Below are 22895 nucleotides of genomic sequence, written 5' to 3' on the forward strand. Positions count from 1 at the left end.
ATTTTTGTTTTTGTTTAAGTCCAGTTTAGACAAAAGACAAATTGAACCCACTTTAGTATGTGTCCAGTAGGTGGAATATAGTGCTTGCCAAATATTAAAGCTAAAACAGATTTTGATCATATTTCCAGACATAAATTTGAAAAAAAAAAATTTCCATTCTTGCTTGCCAAAAAGCTCCAAAACCCTAGTAGAGCCCTCAAAACTTTGTTATTGTTAAAGTAGCAACAACTATAAATATATACGTATACACGTTTAATGTTTGTGTTATTTGCTAGCTTTGTATGATGTAGATGTGTGGTTGTTTAATCATGGAAACAAATACATTTTGCTTATGACATTTGAACAAAGGCTAATAGTTTGTCTTTGTTTCAGATGAAGGAGCGAGCTATACAGACATTGGGGTTCTTTCCAGTGGGAGACGGAGAATTTCCTCATCAAAAGAAGTTGTTGCAAGGACTTATGGACTCTGTGGAAGTATGGAAATTTGACTATAATTGAAAGTACTAGATATGCCTGAAATTTAGTACAGTATGGGTGCCTTGTAGGTTATTAATGTGTCATCACTGGAATTTGGAATGGCAAAGAGTGTACTTTTAAAAGTACAAAAATGTAATTTAACTTTAGTTAAGAATATTGTTAAAGCTGTCAACTCTGTGAAATACTTGATATTTTGGACATGAGAAATCTCCTAAAGGAGTACACTAGGGGCTATAGCCCATCATGAATGCCTTGTTTTGAAATTGCCTTGACCTACGGTAACCACTTTTTTCTTTTTGCTTCAGGCTAAGCAGCTAGAGCTTCAGTTCACAGTGGGAGAAGCAATCACCAGTGCTGCCATAGGGACTAGCTCTGTAGCTGCACGAGATGTATGGACCTGTACTGAGGAAGAATACATTCCGCCTGCAGGTACGTTTATGTATAAAAAACGATAAAACACCCCTAATACAAAAAAAATAAGTCGTTGTATAGCCAATAAACACAGGAAAAACAGTGGAAAGGGTTAATCAATTCACTTTAACCACCCCTTTCCCATTAAAAAATAAAACTTACTACAAAAAAAGTTTCCAGTTCAGCTGGGCAACGTCCCTCTTTCCTGACTTGGTATCCACCATTGATTTGTTCTGAATACTTTAAACCCACCCCACCTTCTTAATAACAGCACATTGCTACATTTCTATTGGATACTACACAAGATTACAATTAGCCCCTGATGATTTGCGATCTTTTTTGTGTTTCTGGCAGAGCTTTGCACATCATACCACCCAAATCCTTGCTGTAAAAAAAAAACAATTTCCATATCTCTCTCCCACCCACCCCACTGTCACAATTTTTCTTTTTTTTTACGCACTGGCTCCTCTTGCGGTTCTTCCAATTCGCTTTCTACAAGTTGCTCTTCATTGACTATAATGAGGCTGCTCTTTTCCATTTTCTGCATTTTCTTTCTTTTTCATCATCGATTTTGGTTTGGTAATTTCCACATTCATTGTCACTTTTTTGCTTAGAAAATAATCAATTATTTTTTTAGCAATCATTTTAACATTTCAGCCTCTAGAAGTGCTTAAAATGGAAAAGCCACCCCTTCAACTTTCTGATTGGTTAAATGTAGTATCATGATGTAACATAGCATACAGCTGTCATCTAGTTCCAAGTTTTTATTTTTTCAACCAGCGCTTGCAAGTGATCAAGTCTGTTGGCAGTGCAATCAATCCTTATCGCTAAAGGCACAGTAGAATCTGCAAGACAGGCGGATCAGGGTTGTTCAGCTGGGCGGCGACAGTCACCTAGTCCAGCTGAAACGGTGTGTGGAGAACTCTGAGATTCATAACTTTATTTTCCCCTTGTATTTTATTACGTAACCTAAAATACTGAACACGTTCAGAAAAATAAAATAATTTGAAATACATTATACACTCAATACGAACAGCACTATTCTCTGGCAACGCACAATATGACAAGTAAAACAATGTAAAATAATGTACAGTATATAACAGCCCGCAAAAACTGAGTTATAGTAATGCAGTACAGTAAAACATAAAAGTTAAACAGGTGTGTACAGTACCTTACCTTAGATCTTGTGACTACAACGTAGCAAAACAATGTTAATGGAAGTATACACAGTATTCGGCTGATTTGCTGATAAATAGACTGACAACCATTTGCCTCCATAAAGGCTCATAGTGTTCTGAGGCTCGAGTTTCACAGATTCGCTTTGCCATTTTCTGTATCTTTCTTGCCGGCTTTTCCCACTGTCATGCTGGTTGTTATGTGCTCTACGTCACTGCTATTGCTGAAACACTCAAAGGTTTTTTTTTTTTTTGTACAATGGACTCGTGGACCACGCAGCTTCATGCAATTAAGCGAATGATGCATTTAACTGTATGCATTTAACAATCGCATAAAATGATGCACTAAAAAAACTGTACCAGGTGCTTGCTATGCAATTAAGCAGTTTATGCAATTATCCAGTGTGCAAATAAGCGGTGTGGACTGTATATAAAAAGTGAAAGCCCCCGGAAAAAAAAAAAAAGTATATAAAACTCGAAAATAGCAAAAAATAAGCACCGAAAAATAAAATTGAAAATATATATATATATATATATATATATATATATATATATATATATATATATATATATATATATATATACAGCTCTGGAAAAAATTAAGAGACCACTGCAAAATTATCAGTTTCTCTGGTTTTACTATTTATAGGTATGTGTTTGGGTAAAATGAACATTTTTGTTTTATTCTGTAAACTACTGACAACATTTCTCCCAAATTCCAAATAAAAATATTGTCATTTAGAGCATTTATTTGCAGAAAATGACAACTGGTCAAAATAACAAAAAAGATGCAGTGTTGTCAGACCTCGAATAATGCAAAGAAAATAAGTTCATATTCATTTTTAAACAACACAATACTAATGTTTTAACTTAGGAAGAGTTCAGAAATCAATATTTGGTGGAATAACCCTGATTTTCAAGCACAGCTTTCATGCGTCTTGGCATGCTCTCCACCAGTCTTTCACATTGATGTTGGGTGACTTTATGCCACTCCTGGCGCAAAAATTCAAGCAGCTCGGCTTTGTTTGATGGCTTGTGACCATCCATCTTCCTCTTGATCACATTCCAGAGGTTTTCAATGGGGTTCAGGTCTGGAGATTGGGCTGGCCATGACAGGGTCTTGATCTGGTGGTCCTCCATCCACACCTTGATTGACCTGGCTGTGTGGCATGGAGCATTGTCCTGCTGGAAAAACCAATCCTCAGAGTTGGGGAACATTGTCAGAGCAGAAGGAAGCAAGTTTTCTTCCAGGACAACCTTGTACTTGGCTTGATTCATGCATCCTTCACAAAGACAAATCTGCCCGATTCCAACCTTGCTGAAGCACCCCCAGATGAGTCCAATTTTCAGCTTTGCCCAACATCTTGTCGTCTAATGGTTAGACGGAGACCTGGAGAGGCCTACAAGCCACAGTGTCTCGCACCCACTGTGAAATGTGGTGGAGGATCGGTGATGATCTGGGGGTGCTTCAGCAAGGCTGGAATCGGGCAGCTTTGGCATGAATCAAGCCAAGTACAAGGTTGTCCTGGAAGAAAACTTGCTTCCTTCTGCTCTGACAATGTTCCCCAACTCTGAGGATTGGTTTTTCCAACAGGACAATGCTCCATGCCACACAGCCAGGTCAATCAAGGTGTGGATGGAGGACCACCAGATCAAGACCCTGTCATGGCCAGCCCAATCTCCAGACCTGAACCCCATTGAAAACCTCTGGAATGTGATCAAGAGGAAGATGGATGGTCACAAGCCATCAAACAAAGCTGAGCTGCTTGAATTTTTGCGCCAGGAGTGGCATAAAGTCACCCAACATCAATGTGAAAGACTGGTGGAGAGCATGCCAAGACGCATGAAAGCTGTGATTGAAAATCAGGGTTATTCCACCAAATATTGATTTCTGAACTCTTCCTAAGTTAAAAGATTAGTATTATGTTGTTTAAAAATGAATATGAACTTATTTTCTTTGCATTATTCGAGGTCTGACAATGCCGCATCTTTTTTGTTATTTTGACCAGTTGTCATTTTCTGCAAATAAATGCTCTAAATGACAATATTTTTTATATATATATATATATATATATATATATATATATATATATATATATATATATATATATATTGTCAGCCAGTCTCTCAGTTTTAGTATATTTATTGTAGAGGAAAATCCTTTTACTTAAGTGAAGGTGAATGATGTTGTAACATGGGTTCTCAACATGATCCTCAACAAATACATTATCAGTCAAAATCCTCATGTCCGCCAAGCTTCCTGCATTTGGCTGCTGTCCTTGGTTAAGAAACTCAGCCAGCACAAGGAGATCAAGGTAAAACAGTTTGGTACAGTAGTAAATGGTTAACCTCACAAAGGTTCTATGGGTGCTTTTCATTTTTGTATGCATTGTAACACCTCTGCTCTAGTAGTTCCTAGTTTAAGTTTGTCTGCCTGGTTACAAAGTGCTTATGGTTAGCTAACCAGTAGTTGTTGGAGATAAAATATAGCCTATTTTGTGTTTGCTCCATAATTTGCAAATTGTAACTTTTTTTATTTTTTCTGGTTTTTTTTTTGTTGTTTTTTCTTTTCGGTCAGTCTCATCTGAAAGAAATTCAGACTGCATTCATTTCCATCCTGTCTGATCCTGATGGTAAGTAATTGTAGCCTAACGTTTCTGTTAAAAACTAATTAAGTGACTTTTAGAATAAAGAGTCATCACCCATGAGTGAGTACAGCTACCCCCCCTACATCTTCCAAATGTTTCTTTTTGTGCTATTGTTCATACTTGTTTAGGTGCAGTCTAACATTTGGACACACAACTAAATAGTTGCTGTTGTTCTGCCTTCCATCTATTTTTTATGGTTGAATAATATTTTTTTCAAATATTTTTACAAGCAACATAATAGCAATTTGAGTTCTGGGAAAGTTTTAAAGTGGAATCTTTTGTCTTCTCAGACGAGCAACAAAAATATATGTATATATTCCAATTGCATTAAACCTGTTGTAAAGCAGAATACAGTGCTGTTATAGTATAGTAGGGCAGCTATGACATGCTAAGTGGACAACACTACATCAATGTACTTTATTGTAATGCTTTCAGAGTTGAGCCAAGATGTTGCTTCAAAGGGTCTTGGCATGGTGTATGAGCTGGGCAATGAACAGGATCAGCAAGAGCTAGTTTCCACATTAGTAGAGACCCTGATGACTGGAAAGAGGTAATGTGTGCTTCTCATTATACTAGCATTGATTCAAAAATTGTAAGATAAAAAGATTTTTAAGACTATTTTCAGATGTACCATGAAAAGCATTCTAAGTAAATTTCCGAGTCTGCATTTATGGACCCTGTTCAGAAAGCTTTAGCTAAAATGTTACCCCTATAATCTTCGCACAGCTGCTGTATTGCAGAATCAACCTGTAATTCTTCTACCACTGCCATGCTCATCTCATTTGCACCCCCTGTTATGACATCTGCAGAACATCCTTAATAGTCATGTTGCTTAAATTGGCAATGTGTTTTTTGATTATGATGCATAGTTGTTTATAATTTTAAAAAAATCGGGACATTGTCTGTTTATTCCCTCTCAGGGCCAAGCACGGAGTATCAGAGGACACTGAGGTGTTTCAGGGTGGTTCACTGGGAAAAACCCCAGATGGGTAAGTGTACAAAAAATAATAATAATACAGGTACAGGAATGTCTCAGATCCTGCTCTGAAAAGAGTACCCTCAAGACAGTTGGTGAGAACCATTTGTATTAAAAAAAATGCAGTCTGATTCCAACAAACAGTTACCCGATTATACCAATGTGCAATTTCTAAGACTAAACATCTTAGAAATATGGTTTGGATGTAATAACCTCATTATTGCATTGAGAAGTGTTGGATTATCATAGAATGAAGTGCTCTAAATCCGTCCTGTTTTATATTACATTGTTTTATTTTATTTATTTATTTTATTCCCAGTCAAAGCTTGTCAACCTACAAAGAGCTCTGTGCACTGGCCAGTGACCTTAATCAACCAGACCTAGTCTACAAATTTATGAACCTGGCCAATCATCATGCCATGTGGAATTCTCGAAAGGTAATGTAATACATGGTGAACAATAATAAATGGTGGTGGTGGTTGTGCAAGGCCTGTGTATCGCCAGTTAATGAACACAAAAAACACTGTAAATGTCAACACAAATGACAATGTCTTCATATTTAAAGTTGTATCCATAGAAGACAGGGAAAAATAAGTGGAAGAGCAGAATAACGCATGGTATGTTAGACAGAGGGTCTTGAGTGACAAGGAAAACTTCAATCAAGTTTTCTCAGATTTCTTAGTTTTCTTACTGGTGACAGTGATAAATTGCTTGAGCTAGCACTCTCATGGTGTATGTCACCAGAAACCTTTGGTAGAATTATAGCCTTATTCTGCATAGTTTTATGTTCAATATACGGTATATTACAATCATTTATAGATAAAACAAATTGATACCATTTAAGACATTTCTAAATCAGAGGTTACATTTTTTTTTAAACTTAATTGTTAATGGGATTGCGGCAATGGCTTAATCTCTGTCTCTTGTTTCTGGTACTAGGGAGCTGCCTTTGGTTTTAACATGATAGCAGCAAAGGCTGGAGAGCAGCTGACTCCGTATTTGTCCCAGTTGGTGCCACGTCTCTACCGTTATCAGTTTGATCCCAATTTGGGAATCCGACAGGCAATGACCAGCATATGGGATGCTCTTGTTACTGACAAAAAATCTGTATGTCTCCTTTTTTATCATTTATTGTTTCAGTGTATGTTTGTAATGTAGTTGTATACATAGTTGCTGTACTTCAGCCATTTTTTTACTAATTGGAAAGGACTGCTAACATGATGAGTGGAAAAACTAGCACATTTTATATATTTTAGGCTACCTGTAAAAAAAGTCAGAAACATTTTCCATCTGTGTATATTTAGTTAGTTGTATTTTAAAACAATGCAGCAAAATCCATTTTCATAATGGGTCTTCTAGGTGAGGAGTGGATGTAGTGTACTGAAGCTAAAGTCTTGCAACCTCTTCTCTACACAGGTTGATCGATACTTGAAAGAGATTCTTCAAGATATAATATCCAACCTAACCAATAATATGTGGAGAGTTCGAGAATCTAGGTATATAAGTGTTATAAGTTGTTGCTTTCTTAATAATATACACTTCCTTTACATTCTATATACAGTACATGGCTTTTGATATTGGCTCTGTTACATATACAGTACCATGAAAAGTATTTGTCCCCTCTGATTTTCTGCATTTTTGCATATTTTGCACACTGAATGTTACCAGATCTTCAACCAAAATCTAATATTAGATACAAGGGACCCTGAGTGAACAAATAACACAAAGTTTTGATATTTATTTTTTAAAAAACCCAATGCCCCCATGTGAAAAACTAATCGCCCCCTTTGACTCAATAACTGGTTACGCCACCTTTAGCAGCAATAACTGCAACCAAACACTTCCTATAGTTATTGATCAGTCTCTCACAGCGCCGTTGAGGAATTTTGGCCCTCTCCTTCATGCAGAACTGCATCAGCTCAGTGACATTTATGGGTTTTTGAGCATAAATTGCTCGTTTGAGGTCCTGCCACAACATCTCAATGGGGTTTAGGTCTGGACTTCGACTAGGCCATTCCAAAACTTAAAATTTCTTGTTCTTCAACCATTCTGATGTAGACTTGCTTGTGTGTTTTTGATCATTGTCTTGCTGCATGACCCAGCTGCACTTCAGCTTCAGCTCACGGATGGATGGCCTGACATTATCCTGTAGAATTCTCTGATACAGAGCAGAATTCATGGTTCCTTCAATGATGGCAAGTCATCCAGGTCCTGATGCAGCAAAGCATCCCCAAATCATGACACTACCACAACTATGCTTGACCGTTGAAACGGGGTTCTTACTGTGGAATGCAGTATTTGGTTATCGTAACACAGAACAGGGCCAATTTTGGCCAAAAAGTTCCACTTTTGATTCATATGTCCATAGAACATTGTTCCAGAACTCTTGAAGATCTGAACATCAGTGTGAAAGATCTGAAAAAGATAAATGTGAAAAATGTGCAAAAATGCAGAAAATCAGACGGGGCAAATACTTTTTTACTGCACTGTACATGGACCAATATTTTCAAGAAAGGTATCCCCTGGATATGATTGTAAGTAATAGGGAGAAGGTACGTTATGTCCTGGAATAAAACTAGTAACAATTTATTAGAGGCTTTCCAAAAAGCTCTGTTTTTATATATTTTATTATATTGATGTCTGCTCAGTATTAGCATATGTTCAATAATACATTTTTTTTTTTTTTTTTTTTTTCAATATGTTGTCCCTGGATGTAGTTGCTTGGCACTGAATGATTTAATACGAGGAAGGCAACTTGATGACATCATTGACCAACTTCCAGAGATCTGGGAAACTTTGTTCAGAGTGAGGGATGATATCAAGGTAATTTTATCTACTCCTGTCTGTTTGCAAGTACAGCTTTTGTGTGTTTCAGAAAATATTTAAGGCATACTGATAATACACTACAGATATACAGGTTTTTTTTTTTGATTTCTCAATAAGCAGTGCCACTGAGATGAGTGTATAATAAACTTCTGGAACATATGGAAACCTATAGATTAAAACACATACTTATCATAATTTTAAAATAATTTTTTCTCGATTTCAATATGCTGAGGTATTCTCTTCATATTTGGTCTCTTGAAGACAATTTGAAAGGCTTCATGTGATGGACAGTTCAATTTGTAGTGTGTGTGTGATATTATAGATGGTACAATAAGTGTTTCTCCTCTTTTTTTTTTTTGTCCCACCACTGTACATGCCCACTGGGTATTTTCAATTTATGTTTCCACAGGAATCTGTCCGGAAGGCTGCTGATCTAACACTTAAGTCTTTGAGTAAAGTAAGTCTGCTTTTAAATGTGATGGTTCCAAAAGGAATTTAGTTTCAGAAGGAGTTCCATCAAGGTCACTTTTAAAAAATGATTTTACTGACCTCCTGTAATTGAATCAGAATGTTATTATTTTTATGTGATGTTAAAAGTCACTGATCTATCCTCCTGAATTCAACACATAACACCAGTAAATGAGTTAAAGTACATCCTGATTTGTTTATCAGGCTGTGTTTTAAATCTTTGTAATCAGTCACTGTTTTGTTTTTTTCCCTTGTAGGTTTGTGTGCGAATGTGCGAGCCCTCAAGTGCAGCAGCACAGCGTACTGTTGCAGTCCTTCTGCCCTGCCTCTTAGAAAAGGGCATCATGAGTAACGTGTCTGAGGTCCGGGCGCTCAGGTATACCTCCAGCAGTTACATGTTTAACATAGAAATATCTACTGTAGACTGCGTCTGCTGAAATCAAGAGAACCATTGATACTAAAAAGCGAATTACTGTTAAAATCACTGTATTCCGTTACAGTCAAATTTAGTATTATTTTGTGTTTCTACATACATTCATACGTATATACGTACATAGATAGATGGATAGAGGTGTTTTTGCAGAAGTATTCACCCCCTACCAATAAGTATTTGTAATACAACCATTTTGTTGAATTACAAATAATGCATGAACAGTTTTTCAAACAAACTTTTTTTTTATTCAAAGCTGTAGTGGTTAAACTGAACACTTTTATATGAGGAGGAGGTTAAATGTCAGCAAAACTTGCAAAGAAAATGTACAACATGAAATGTATTGTTTGCGTAAGTATTCAGCCCCTTAAGTCAGTACTTGGTAGAAGCTCCTTTTGCAGCAATTACTGCTATGAGTCTTTTTGGATAGGTCTGTACTAGCAGTGGGATGGTGACATTTTTGCCCATTCTTCACAGGAAATTGCTACAGTTCTGATACAGTTTGTTGGGGGTCGTCGATGGACTACAATCTTCAAGTCTCACCATAAATTTTCAATTGTAGTCAAGTCATTAATTCTCTTGTACAACCACTCCAGTGTGGCTTTGGCTTTGTGCTTTGGGTCATTGTTCTGCTGAAGTGTGAATTTCCTCCCCAGTTTCAGAGTCTTGGCTGACTCAAACAGGTTTTCCTCAAGGATTTGCCTGTACTTTGCACCATCCATTCTCCCCTCTATCCTGACAAGCTTCCCAGTCCCTGCTGAAGAGAAGCATCCCCATAACATGATGCCCGCACCACCATGCTTGACAGTTTGGGTGGTGTTGACTGGGTGATGTGCAGTGTTGGGCTTGCGCCAGATGTAACACTTGGAATTTAGACCGAAAAGTTCAATTTTTGTCTCATCTGACCACAAAACCATGTCTGCAGTATCATCTACATGCTTTTTCGCAAATTCCATACTTGCTTTAAGATGAGGCTTTTTGAGTAATGGCTTCTTTCTTGAAGTTTGGGAGGGCGACCTGATCTAGGTAGTGTCTGGGTGGTATGATACATCTTCCACTCATTAATGATGGATTTCACTGTGCTGAGAGGGATAATCAGCACTTTTGAAATTGCCTTGACACTTCTCCTGCTCTGTGCCTCTCTACCACTTTATCCATGACTTGTTTTGAAAGTTCCTTGGTCTTCATGGTTGCTTTGTTGGATCACTATGTGAGCTGCAGCTTGAAAGTCTTTATATACCTGAGGGAAAGTATCTACAAGTTAAACCACTTTGAGTACATGTAGGCTGAAACCATTTCACTAATTTTGTGACTTTCAAACAAATAAGCACCTGAGCTGATTCAGGGCTACAGCAGTAAAGGGGTTGAATAACAACTGAGATTAATCTGTTTTTCTTGTAAATGTTACTTATTTATAGTCTATTATATATGCATTTTTTAACTTTATCAATGTGGAGTAGTTTGTGTAATCTGCATGTGAAGTCTAATTTGAAAGCGTCATGGAGTACGCTCAGGTGCCAACAAAATGTGAAAACTTTGCAGGGGGATGAATACTTCTGCAACCCAATGCATATATCTTTTTACATTTTTTGTTTAGTTATTTGGTTTCAAAATGTTGATCAAAAATATTATATTTTATTATAGTAAGGTTCCATGCTACAAAATATTTTTCTGAGAAAATGCTTCTAGCTTTATAGCTTGCAAGAAGAATCTTGCTGCAATCTGTTTCCACCAGCTTGCAGAAAAAAAAAAAAAATCTGTCTTTTGGCTTGACCTGCTTTTAAACTAGACTATACATTTATTCTATTTCAGCATTCAGACTCTGGTCAAGATCAGCAAGAGTGCTGGCGCCAGACTGAAGCCTCATGCTCCAAGGCTGATTCCTGCATTGCTGGAGTCATTAACTGTGTTAGAGCCACAAGTTCTTAACTACCTCAGTCTACGGGCCACAGAACAAGAGAAGGTATGAAAATTGAATGTGTATCCTTTTAAGATGAGATGCTGCTTTGTCTCATTACTGGGACACATAGGCTGACAAATGCACAATGAGCTGAAATGATTGCCAGACTGACATTTAGTAAGTCACTGACTGCAGTGGGATTTGAAATACGGGGCCCTGTTAAAAAAAAAAAAAAAAACTTGAGTGATTTTTAAGAATGCTTTTTCAACAAGTCTGTTTTTCCACAGTTTGGTTTTCATTAAACAGCTGTAGGCTGTTATTAGCATCTTTTAATAGTTTAGGGTTTAGGTTTCATAATTATAAAATCTAATTTTAGGTAATGCGTTATTGAAATAACTCGTCAGACCTGTGAACTCTCCCACGACACATTTTCTCCCATATTTTGCTCAAAACTCTACTGTTAAATCTCTGTATGTCAGCAAACCTTTCGTGTCTGCAAAAGGCATGGCCGGTGTGTGGTTACTGCAATCCCCCTGTACATAGCAGGGTTTAGAACCCAGGGGAGCCCTTCGGCAGGCATGTATTCAGTGCGCGAGGCAAGTTCACATACTTAGCCATGCACTCCCCCCAGGTATCCCTGCACCTGCACCCATACTCCTGACTTTGTATTTTCAAAAGTTGACAGGTATGCGTCATATTTGTCAATAGGGCCCACTGTGTGTTTATTTATACCACATATCTGTACTGTATGATTTTCAGAAGCTATTACATTGTAGGTTAAATTTGCTCTCTTTGTGTTATCTCCTCAGACAGCAATGGATGGTGCCAGGCTTAGTGCTGCAAAATCATCTCCAATGATGGAGACCATCAACGTGGTAAATTTACACATTTAGTAATGCAGATTGTTCGAGTGGTCAGTGTTATTTATTTTACTGTATAATATACAAAGTTTATATGATTTGTCTCAAATCTACAATTAATATATTTTACAAAAGACCAATTACCTAGTAACTTCATAAATTTACCATTTGTAGTTTTGTGTGGAGATGTTTTCTTTTAACATGTATTCAAGTCTGTAGTGTTGATACAACATAAACTTTACTTGTTTCTACTTTTGCAGTAGTTACTTTTTTTCTTTTTTTTTTTTAATCCTGCAGTTTTATGTTTATTCCCAGTTTGCCTGAGTCACCAGATTCTAATTCTATAGATGTAATGTTAATGACTTGAACGCTCCAATTGTGTTTTGGGGTCAATCGATGTGATATAAAATAAAATGGTCGTGATGGTTTTGTATTGCAGTGCCTGCAACATTTGGATGTTTCTGTTCTTGGACAGCTGGTACCAAAACTGTGTGACCTGTTAAAAGGTGCAGTAGGTCTGGGCACAAAGGTAAGGTTGTACATTAGGTCCTAACGTGTGTTTTAAGGGCTCAGGATGGGGTTCTTTAAAATGGATGATTGTCCCTTTGTGTGTGTGTGTTTAGTTGTGGCACAAGGCAAATGAGCTTAACTGAGGTGACCGACCACTATGTGTACAGACAAACTGGAACCCTCACTACTACACAACACTTTGTCCTTCAGTAGTGGTAGATTAATAGGCTTGCATTGTGGAAATCATTTATAATACCAGCTAATTAGTTAATCACCCATTTGGAAATTGCATTATAGCTGAGGCTGATATAAGGAATCTCAACACTTTAATACACTGCTAAAAGTGTATCACCCTTAACATTAAGCAAACTGGATCCTATGTATCATGCAGCCTTGAGGTTTATTACCAATTCAAGTTACAGTACTCATCATTGTATGTTATACAGTTTGGTTGACTGGACCTCCTTGGCTTTGCGAAGGTTGAAGCACTGGTATATTCTGTTATATAAGGCTATTCTTTGTAAATTGCCGCCCTATATAAATTACTACTTCTATAGTCGCTTTTTGTAACAACAGTGTAAGATCACATACACTTTTTTATGTTATTTCACGGTTCCTAAAGTGTGTACAGAGACTGCTAAAAAAATCATTTGCCTATTTTGCTCCTTGGTCTTGGAATGATTTACAATCTAAACTTAAGTTGCAGTCCTGAATAACTTTTAGTACAATTTAAGAGTAAGCTGCACGATATCTACTTTAGAGTTGTGCATGTTTTTAGTTGAGTAGACTCATTACTGTTTGTTACTATTTGGTTGTTGACTGTTTGACTGATTGTTGATTGTGTCATTATGATTTGTATTTTATTTTTGTACCTGTGTATTTGTACTGTGTTTTATTGTGTTGTTGCTGCCTTTCTTGGCTAGGTCACACTTGTAAAAGAGATTTCAATCTCAATGTGCTTACCTAGTAAAGTAAAATAAATATATATTTTAACCACTACCCTAAATCCTTGTTTATTAGTCAATGGCCCAATTCAATCATCTTGGGACAACATTCATTTGAATTAAAAAAAATCCTTACAATTGTATTTCAGGGAGCCTGTGCTAGCGTCATTGTTTCTCTGACTGTACAGTGTCCTCAAGACTTAACACCCTACTCAGGTATTTTGCTTCAACTTGTGTCATTCATCCAATCATTATCGCCTTTTAATCCTTCCAGTAAATGTTAGATCTTCCCATTCATATTTGCATGCGTTTTCCCAGTGCTTTTGGAGTGATTATGTTTAAAAACCTAATGTAAGATTTAGTATTTTAAGTAATCCAGTTAGCATGAGAAGGAAATATGTGTTGATTTGCTAACATCGCCGTTTTCTGCACAAAAAGCTTCAAAACAAAATCAAGGTTATATTTTTTGCACATTTTATTGTGTTTATGATTTGAACAGTCTGTCTGTTTTGGGGCAGGTAAACTGATGAGTGCTTTGCTGAACGGGTTAAATGACCGTAGTAGCGTGGTTCAGAAATCGTTTGCATTTGCCCTGGGACATGTAGTTCGGGTGAGTAAAATTCAAGTTATTCATAGCAGAACACTTCATAGTATTGTTTTTCAAGTGATTTTTAAACCAGATTTCCTTTTGACAGACTGCAAAAGATAGCAGCGTGGAAAAGCTGCTGACTAAACTCTGCACCTGGTATCTTGAAAAAGAAGGTATGACAGTTAGAAAGCTTTTTTTTTAATATATATAATACAGAAAGCCCATGTGATTTTACTTCTTTAAGTTTTGAGCTTAATTAAACATACTGCATCCCGTTTGTACAGGTAATGCACAAATAGAGCTCAAATGAAAGCATATAATTGTTCAGTATACAATGCAATTGGGTCTTACGTTATTCCCTGTAGTTGTAGACCATATATTAGGTAACATACAAGTTCAGAAATACAATATATTTTAATGTATGCTTTCTTAACCACCAAACCAAGGGCTATGTTGGCTGCTGTGGGATTTCTTCAGTTTTTGTATTTTTTTTTTTATGTATTCTCATTGCTGATGGTATTGTGTCTTTTAAATGTCTACATGTTCTCTTGGCTGATCCTGTTCTACGTGAATGTGTATATCTGAATAATGGAGAACCTTAAGGGCATCTTATGGCAAAAGCACCCTTGCCAGCTCTAGATGCCTATAAAACACTGTAAAACCTTAATTTAAAGGGTACATAAGGACCTTTTTTATTTTATTGTGTTAGATGTTCCCATCTCAAGTTACATATGTGAGCAGAATGATGGGAAATGTAGTTCTGAGAGGTCTATACGGATACATGTGAAGCCATCTTGAAGCAGGGAATGCAATTTAGAAGTTTAAAAAAGTGGTCAAAATGTTTAAAAAAAAAAAAAAAAAAAAATTAAAACAATACACACACCTTACATAAATAGTAGCAACACATAGGACACGTAACACAATAAAAAAAGGTCCTTCTGTACCCTTTAAGGAGGTTGAGGAGCATATTGAAGTAGCATATTCTTTCTCCCCCCTCCCCCCATGTCTTAGAGCCAATTTATAAATCCTCCTGTGCCCTAACGGTGCATGCCATTGGGCACTACAGTCCTGATGTGCTGAAGAACCATGCTGAGCAGGCACTGCCCCTGGCATTTCTAGGAATGCATGAAGCTCCAGATGAAGAGCAAGGGGAAAATGGAGACTCAACCCTGTGGACAGAGGTCTGGCAGGATAATGTACCTGGTAGGTATTTGCAAGTTTGGTCATGGTGATTTTTAAATTTTTTTTTTAATTTAAATTTTTATAACTTTTATTAAATGGTGTTGCAGAGAGATTTAGCCACTTTTAATTCAACAAATTTGCCATGTAAAGTTATACAAGCAGAACATAGTGATCATACACCTGCGATGTAAGTATACAAGCATTACAGTCCTTATACATTTAATTCCTGTATTCTTTTCTTGAGTTGGAGGAATTAGACTCTTGGATTGGTGTGATAATGTTTTCATGCATACTGTCTGAAATCTACAACTTATTGTTTCTTAACACTGTGACAGCTGTCACTCCTGTATTATTTAGTATATTTTTATCATAAAGAAACAATGACGAAGACAGTTGCCAACCTGAAGTGGGTATATACTCATCCATTTGTTAACTTCTTTGCTTGTCTATTCAGGTAGTTTTGGTGGCATCAGGCTGTATATGCAGGAGCTCATTGCTATCACCCAAAAAGCATTGCAGTCACAGTCCTGGAAAATGAAAGCACAGGGGGCAGCTGCAATGGCCTCCATTGCTAAACAGCAGACCGGGTCTCTGGTGGCTCCACACTTGGGAATGCTGTTGAGTGCACTGCTGCAAGGACTGGCTGGGAGGACCTGGTCAGGAAAAGTATGTTCTAGCTTTATTTACTTGAATTAAATAAATAAATAAAATCAAAATATTACACACACCGGGAAAACCTCATTAAATTGGCACAGCCAGTGTTCAAGATGGTGTCATTCTCAGTCATGTTTTGTGTCTTTACAGGAAGAACTACTGAAGGCTATAGGGAGTGTGGTGTCAGCATGCAGGTAAGTTAATTAATGACGTTAAAGGCCTAACAAGTTTAAGTTGAATACAACACTCTTCTCTCTGCTTGTTTCTTGATGATGAAAACAAGAATAACAAACAAATTGATGATGAAGTAAACACGTTTGCTAGAATCCTGGGAAAATCACATAGCCGTGTGACTCTTAGCTGACATGCAGACACACAGGCAACTGGCAGAAAGTGTACTTGGGAAACATGTCCAATTGAGCTTTTGCAAACAATTCAGTAGCTCTGTCTTCTGTGATTTTTGATTGCATGACTGTCCTTACCTATATAACACTCTGTTAATTAGGAAAAACCTAATAAAATGTTGTCTTCCTCATTTTAGTGGAGAACTTAAGAAGTCTGTACCTGGACAGCCCAACATCATTGAGATCATTGAGTTAGTGTTAAAAGAGTGCCACAAAGAGAACCTTAGGTACAAGATAGCTGCTTTAAAATGTGCCGCAGACGTCCTCCAAGCCACCCAAGAGGACCGGTTCCAGGAACTGGCGGGCATTCTGATTCCGTTGATAAAAAAGGTAACAATAAATAAATAGTCTGAATGGAGGATCACCCTGACAAACAGGGTGTGAATCCTATGAGCTATGCTGATCGACTGTAAGGACATGCTAAATGTTAACACCCTGCTGACTATTTCATCACAGCCAAGACAAGCCACAAAATGACCAGAGTATTCCAGAGATGTTTATCCAATGGCACTCCCTGTTCAGCCAATTGCAAATGTAGCAGCATTATTGTTCTCATAGGTGTTTCCTTCATTATACCCTGTGTGTCCATGTATACATATGTCACACTTCAGAGCTTTTTATATACCGTATTCCTTCGAATTAAGGTGCAGCCCAAATTTCCCACACTCAATTTGAGGAAAAAATAAAACATAAAATAAAGATGCATTTACAAAGATACAATCTCAGTTACGCATATGGAGACAGTTTGCGTCCGTCTGCTGTCACACAGAACATCAGTTATGTGCTGCTTCTCGCACCTTTTTATTTCTTTCTCCATTTTTGTGAACTGTGGTATTGCTTGGCATGTCAATAAATATGGGGGTCTGATCAGCATTTCCGATCTGGCCAAGCTGGTACTGTTTTGTTAGAACTGAGCCTAACAACGAAACACTGAAATTGTAAAACTTCTCTTCAAATTCCTCTGAACATTAATGCTGCTTCTTTGAAAACGGCTGCCTGTATGTCATGGCAGTAAGTCACGTTCCTGTTTGTGTACTCGGGTAGTGACGTCCTTTTTTTTTATTATTTTAAATGCATGCATCACTATACTCAAAATTAAGAAACAGTCCATTTTTTGAGAAATTTGGTTTAAAAATTGTGTCTTAAATTCGAAGGAATACGGTATCTAGAAAAATTGTTCTCCAAATAATAAAATTTGTTACGACATTCTTTACCACACGTTTCTGTTTCAGAACCTGGGGATATAAGGATGAACCTGTCACTCTGTCTGCCTGTCATATATATATATATATATATATATATATATATATATATATATATATATATATATATATATATATATATATATATATATATATATATATATATAGTTGCGTGTCGTATGTCAATTACATTATTTAGTAAAACATAGTTTATGCATGTTAAAGCAATTGTTTAGAAACCGTATACAAATCTTTTCGTATAAAGATATAAACTAATATGAGGTGATCTTAAGTAGTTGAAAACAGTAACGTGTGTGTGTGTGGGGTCAAAATGGTTACAGCAATTTTGCACTGGCTTCCAAACTGTTAAAAATAAATACCTAATGCAAGCCATACATTTTCATAATAAATGGGGTGATTTTAACCCAAATATACTTCCTGCAAAGAATGCTTTATATTGCAACTTAAGCAATTAATTACACCTAGCAAGCAAACATAATGCAAATTGACTCTTTACATACATTTGTATCCTAAACACGAGTAGAGGTACAGTCTGTAACAAAATGCATGAGATACTAGAGAACAGCATGTTCTATTTGATTTCACTGCTTTTTCCTAAGCCTCAGCAAGACCTGTGCTGTGAAGAGCCAGGACTGATTTCTTACTATTTTTCGTTTAACTGGCTCTGAGTTGTAATTTGAAATGGAAATGTTAAGCACAACAACCCTCGATTTTAAATTTTTTTGGCCCTCACTATTTATCCCCCTGAATTACTGAGGGGGATATAGTGAAGGTGCCCGTATTTCACACTTTTTTACACACAGTATATCTAGTGCTTCTAATGAAACGGCACAACGTTGTTATATATGGAGGAATCTTGTCCATCCGAGTATGTATACACATCCTCAAACGGACTATTGACAGTAGAGAGAGGTCATGGACATCCACTTTTTCATGATGCTGATAACTCTAATATTGTATTTACAACTGTGGTGGGAGAGCTGTGCTACAACAGCATACATACAAAAGAGAAACAGAAAATACAGGCCATAACACTTTTTAAAAGCCTTGAATAGTTGGTATTTGTCTCAAGCTTCTGAAATTCACTTTCAGAATTCCCCAACCAGTGCACATACCCGGAAGAACAAAGAGGATGACGATGATGACATGGATGAGAAAGAGAAGGAGCTGCAAATGGAGTCTCTGCTTTGTGCCTTTGAATCCCTCGGCAAAGCCTGGCCCAAAAGCCCAGTGACCCAGAGTAAGGACATGGAATATAAATGAGTACCTTAAGATTAATTTTGCTTTCTTTCATTGTGGATACAAGCAAATATGGGGAAGTGGAAGGTGCTATTCTTTAGTAGAGTAATCACACTGCCACTTTTACTTAGTTGACCCCTCTGAAAAACTAATAGTAAGCAGTACCCCATTGGGAACTGTTCTGTATATTATCCTAACAAATTTAAACATTAAAACATACTTTTTGTTTAGGGAGATTGGTAGATCTGCTTTAACTCATTTTCTATATTTCCCTGTTTTTGAATGTGAAAATGTAATATTACTTACTTCATCCTCAGGTCAATACCAGTTACAGTTTTGTCAATTAATGTGCGAGAGACTGAAGCTCAGCACATGGAGAGTTCAGATTGGAGTTCTGCAGTCCATGAAGGCCTATTTTCAAGGGTAAAGGAAAGTTATTTTAAATTATATTACAGTAGAATCCCAGAGTTATGAACACCAAACCAATGACTGGTCTGCCGAACACCCCACTTTCAACCAGACATATGCAATCCCTCAATTCTGTGTGCAATGCGACAGATAGGCGTACCTAGAGAAGGCAAAATTACTGTACCAACAAATGTATCTGGAAAGGACAATTTTACTCTGAGCATTATAATTTTTAAACAAAGCACAGTTTGTTTTCCATGCCAAAGGAGGCTGAATGACCGAGCAAGCTGTATTAATGCATTTTGTTTAAAATACAATAAAAACAAGCACTACATTAACCCATGTTTTCCTGTTTTAGATCCTAACCGTGTAAATAGCTAGTTTGTAGTACTGTATAAAACAATTAACTGGTTTATTCTGTTCTTCCAGATTATTACTTTTAGACAAGGACCATACAGATTCTGTTGCATTATCAGAAATCTTAACTAAAACTTGCACTGCAGTCACATTTCCATTAGGTAAGATGCATCTTTATTTCCTTATTTAAACAAGTGAATAACTTTAACTGTGTTTTGCTTTTTTTCTTTGTTTCAGAATTTGTAAATTTTCACACCCTGTGGAAGGCAGGCTTTTCAGAAATAAAGGTGTTACAAACAATATGCAAGTGATTTTCATTACATGAGAGTAGATGTTAAAACTTCATGCTGATTTGAACTCGGCTCTCGCCAAGATAAGCACCAACTAAGACGTAGCTTTAGAGTAAACTAATGTGATCCATCTGCGTCTCCATCCATTTGTGTTTCCTTCCATGATGTAGATAGCCTGGTGTTGATGGCTGAAGTGTAATGCTGGCTCCAGGGATTAGCTTATTTTGCCTCCTCAGCGCATCAGCACACACAATGGCTGCGATGCTGGCTCTGGGGATCAACTACAGTGCGGTCTCCCCAGCGCATCAGTAAAAGCAAAACATTATTAACATAACCTGTTTTTAAACATTGTAATTTTCTTTAATTTATTTAGAAAACAAGAGCTACTCCTCTGTAAGAACAGAAGCTTTAAACATAGTGGAATTGCTAATAAAGAAAATTGACGGTGGGTATTTTTTGGTTAGTAAATTTGTGTTGAAACTGTTTACATCACAGATTTCAGTGGTCTTGCCAAAGATACATACTCAACCTTTGAATTATTTACTGGATATATTTAACACTTTCCTATTCTGTTTTGACTGTTTTGAATATTTTGTAAAACTTACCATTTTATTTGGTGATTTCAACAACAAATTAGCACTGTTATGTAAATACAGGAATCCCATTTGTGTTGAATAGTGTTAAAACTTACATTCGTGGTTGTATCAATAAATGTGCTGAGGCTTTCTTTAGTGAATCTCACATTGTAGATAAATGGGGGGGGGGGGGCGCTTAGTATTTATCTATCGTTCTGATCTAAATTTTATTAACTATTTCAGAATGTCATCAGTGGGGATGTTTGAAACCAGATAGTAGAAACCAGCTGATCAATTCCTTAACCATCATGGAGTCGGACAGCAGGCCAGAATTGGGAGAGAGAGCCACTGAGTTGAGGAAACGGTTACAGAGTCTCTCGTGAACTGCACTGGGAACACCCACTTGTTAAGCCGCCTTCATAACATGGCAGTCTGGGTTCTTTCATTTGTGGCTGACCAACCTCTTGCTATGTATCAGATAATGCATCAGGATGTTTTAGCTTAACTTCAGACTTAAAAAGTATTGATGTGAATGTTTAATGTGTGTACAGACCATGCCCAATGCTGTGTTACAAAGGATTTGAATATACAACTGTAACAAACTGGTTTAGATTGTGAAGTTTATTTGATATTTTATGGAAATTTATACCTTACCATGGATATTATGAAACACTTTTTTTTTTTGTCTGGAATATTGTAATATCAGTATAAGATGAACTTCACCTTGGCTGTATTAAATACCAGAGCCATATTCATTATGTAGCACTGAGAAAAATTAGTGTGATGCAGGAAGAGTCTACAGCAGCGTTTTTTCTCTTGGGCCTTCCACCCATTAACCAACCATAACTTGATAAAGTGTATATTTTCGTTAAATCTTAATGGGGGAGGGGACACAGTTGAATCTTATAATTGTGGCTGTGCTACCATGTTCAATAAAATTATTGCACTATGTTAAATTTAAAACACTGTGCCCAAAGTGGGCATATTTCGCTGCTGCAGTTTGCCACTGAAACAGGTTTGCTTTCTTGTAGTGGGGCATTGGTAAAGCCAGCCCTATTAGTAAACTGGTTTGTTCAGGAAAGATTTAGTGCAATGTCTCTTTATAAATTATACTATTCTGCTTGCATGTTTTGAAGTTGTGTGGAATTAAAAAATAAAATAAAATACCAAAGTTGGTAAAGAGGCATGCATCTTTTGGATATTCCCATTGGTGACTCCCAGATGACAATATGTATTAATAAAGTTGCTTTATTGGGAGTTTTGGTGTTTCTTTAACAGTATGATCTCCAGTACTTGTTATAGTATGTTTAGTGGATGTGGTTATTAAATAGGGGTGTGTTCATACTTATTGCCTTTAAGAAGTATTTATAGGCAGATATTAAAGAAATTCATTGATTTCAAAACAAAAGCTGTCCTTCCTTCATGTTTACAATTAGGTGACACTGAATTACAGCCCAGGTATGGCAAAAAACAATGGCAGATCCCAAATGAAAGGAAAATTAGCTTCCAATCTGCTTTTAAAACACTCAATGCATAAGTTATTTGCCATTGATTGATTTGTACAAATTGTAATGGTTAGGTAAGGGCATATTTTCTTGTTTTGAAATCAACACATTACAGCCATTTAAAACCTTTATATCGGATGATTAAAATGAGCTACAGTATACTGCTTTAACTATCAAGTTAGGTTACTGTGATTTTCACTCATATCTTGTGGCCTTGATAACAGCTTGCATCATACAAGTCTCTATATGATATATGGATAAGGCATTTTTAACTAGCCTTCAGAAACTTGCACCATATAAAATCATATGACTCAGATGTATCTGTAGACTTCAGCCAAGCATTGTAGACCAATTGCAGAGGTGAATCATTACAACACAATTGCTGCTTTGTGGTATCAGAACAGGTGCAAGTTGTTGGCTGTCAAGCTCATATTATTGCCTCTCAGGGCTTATCCAAGTTCTTTGTTCGCAAAACACAGGTAAGTATTCCAGCAACTACATCGTTATTTTGGTGTATTTTATTCAAGTACTTTTTGGTCATTAACAGATTCCAGAGTAACGTTCAAACACACAGATTATATTCAATTTAACTGAATGTTTTTATTCAAATAATAATCTTCCCCCTTGGGTTTGACTAGTTCTTGGTCCCATGGTTGTTCTAACATCATTAAAGCTAGTTGCAGATGTAGTTCTATAGTATAAGCACTAAAAGGAAAGTTACAGTAGAACAGAGGAAAACACAGCGTTGGTTGATTGTCTTTCCAGGTGTTACCAAGAACAACTTGGAAGAGCAGTTTTAAAAAAAAAAAAAAATAATAATAATCTGAATAGGAAGACACTTTGA

The 22895-nt window shown here is 36.7% G+C and overlaps 1 protein-coding gene across 2 annotated transcripts in view; it reads left to right on the forward strand.

Moving 5' to 3' along the window:
• Window positions 1-21717, forward strand: part of ecpas (Ecm29 proteasome adaptor and scaffold) — a 44011-nt gene extending 22294 nt beyond the window's left edge. The window contains exons 23-49 of one of the 2 annotated variants that reach the window (XM_041221389.1): window positions 373-474; window positions 783-906; window positions 4233-4378; window positions 4642-4696; window positions 5147-5261; window positions 5632-5700; window positions 6007-6124; window positions 6627-6794; window positions 7104-7183; window positions 8405-8510; window positions 8923-8970; window positions 9239-9357; window positions 11224-11374; window positions 12121-12186; window positions 12611-12700; window positions 13775-13841; window positions 14144-14235; window positions 14321-14387; window positions 15226-15417; window positions 15851-16062; window positions 16201-16244; window positions 16592-16784; window positions 18770-18917; window positions 19234-19339; window positions 19754-19842; window positions 20345-20416; window positions 20790-21717. In XM_041221389.1, coding sequence (XP_041077323.1) covers window positions 373-474; window positions 783-906; window positions 4233-4378; window positions 4642-4696; window positions 5147-5261; window positions 5632-5700; window positions 6007-6124; window positions 6627-6794; window positions 7104-7183; window positions 8405-8510; window positions 8923-8970; window positions 9239-9357; window positions 11224-11374; window positions 12121-12186; window positions 12611-12700; window positions 13775-13841; window positions 14144-14235; window positions 14321-14387; window positions 15226-15417; window positions 15851-16062; window positions 16201-16244; window positions 16592-16784; window positions 18770-18917; window positions 19234-19339; window positions 19754-19842; window positions 20345-20416; window positions 20790-20929 — 2979 coding nt within the window. In that variant the 3' untranslated portion in view covers window positions 20930-21717. The remainder of the gene's footprint in view (window positions 1-372; window positions 475-782; window positions 907-4232; window positions 4379-4641; window positions 4697-5146; window positions 5262-5631; window positions 5701-6006; window positions 6125-6626; window positions 6795-7103; window positions 7184-8404; window positions 8511-8922; window positions 8971-9238; window positions 9358-11223; window positions 11375-12120; window positions 12187-12610; window positions 12701-13774; window positions 13842-14143; window positions 14236-14320; window positions 14388-15225; window positions 15418-15850; window positions 16063-16200; window positions 16245-16591; window positions 16785-18769; window positions 18918-19233; window positions 19340-19753; window positions 19843-20344; window positions 20417-20789) is intronic. The other variant, XM_041221397.1, reaches the window with a different exon arrangement.
• Window positions 21718-22895: the final 1178 nt, after the last annotated feature.

This window comes from Polyodon spathula, chromosome 2 (assembly GCF_017654505.1).
Source record: "Polyodon spathula isolate WHYD16114869_AA chromosome 2, ASM1765450v1, whole genome shotgun sequence".
NCBI lineage: Eukaryota > Metazoa > Chordata > Actinopteri > Acipenseriformes > Polyodontidae > Polyodon > Polyodon spathula.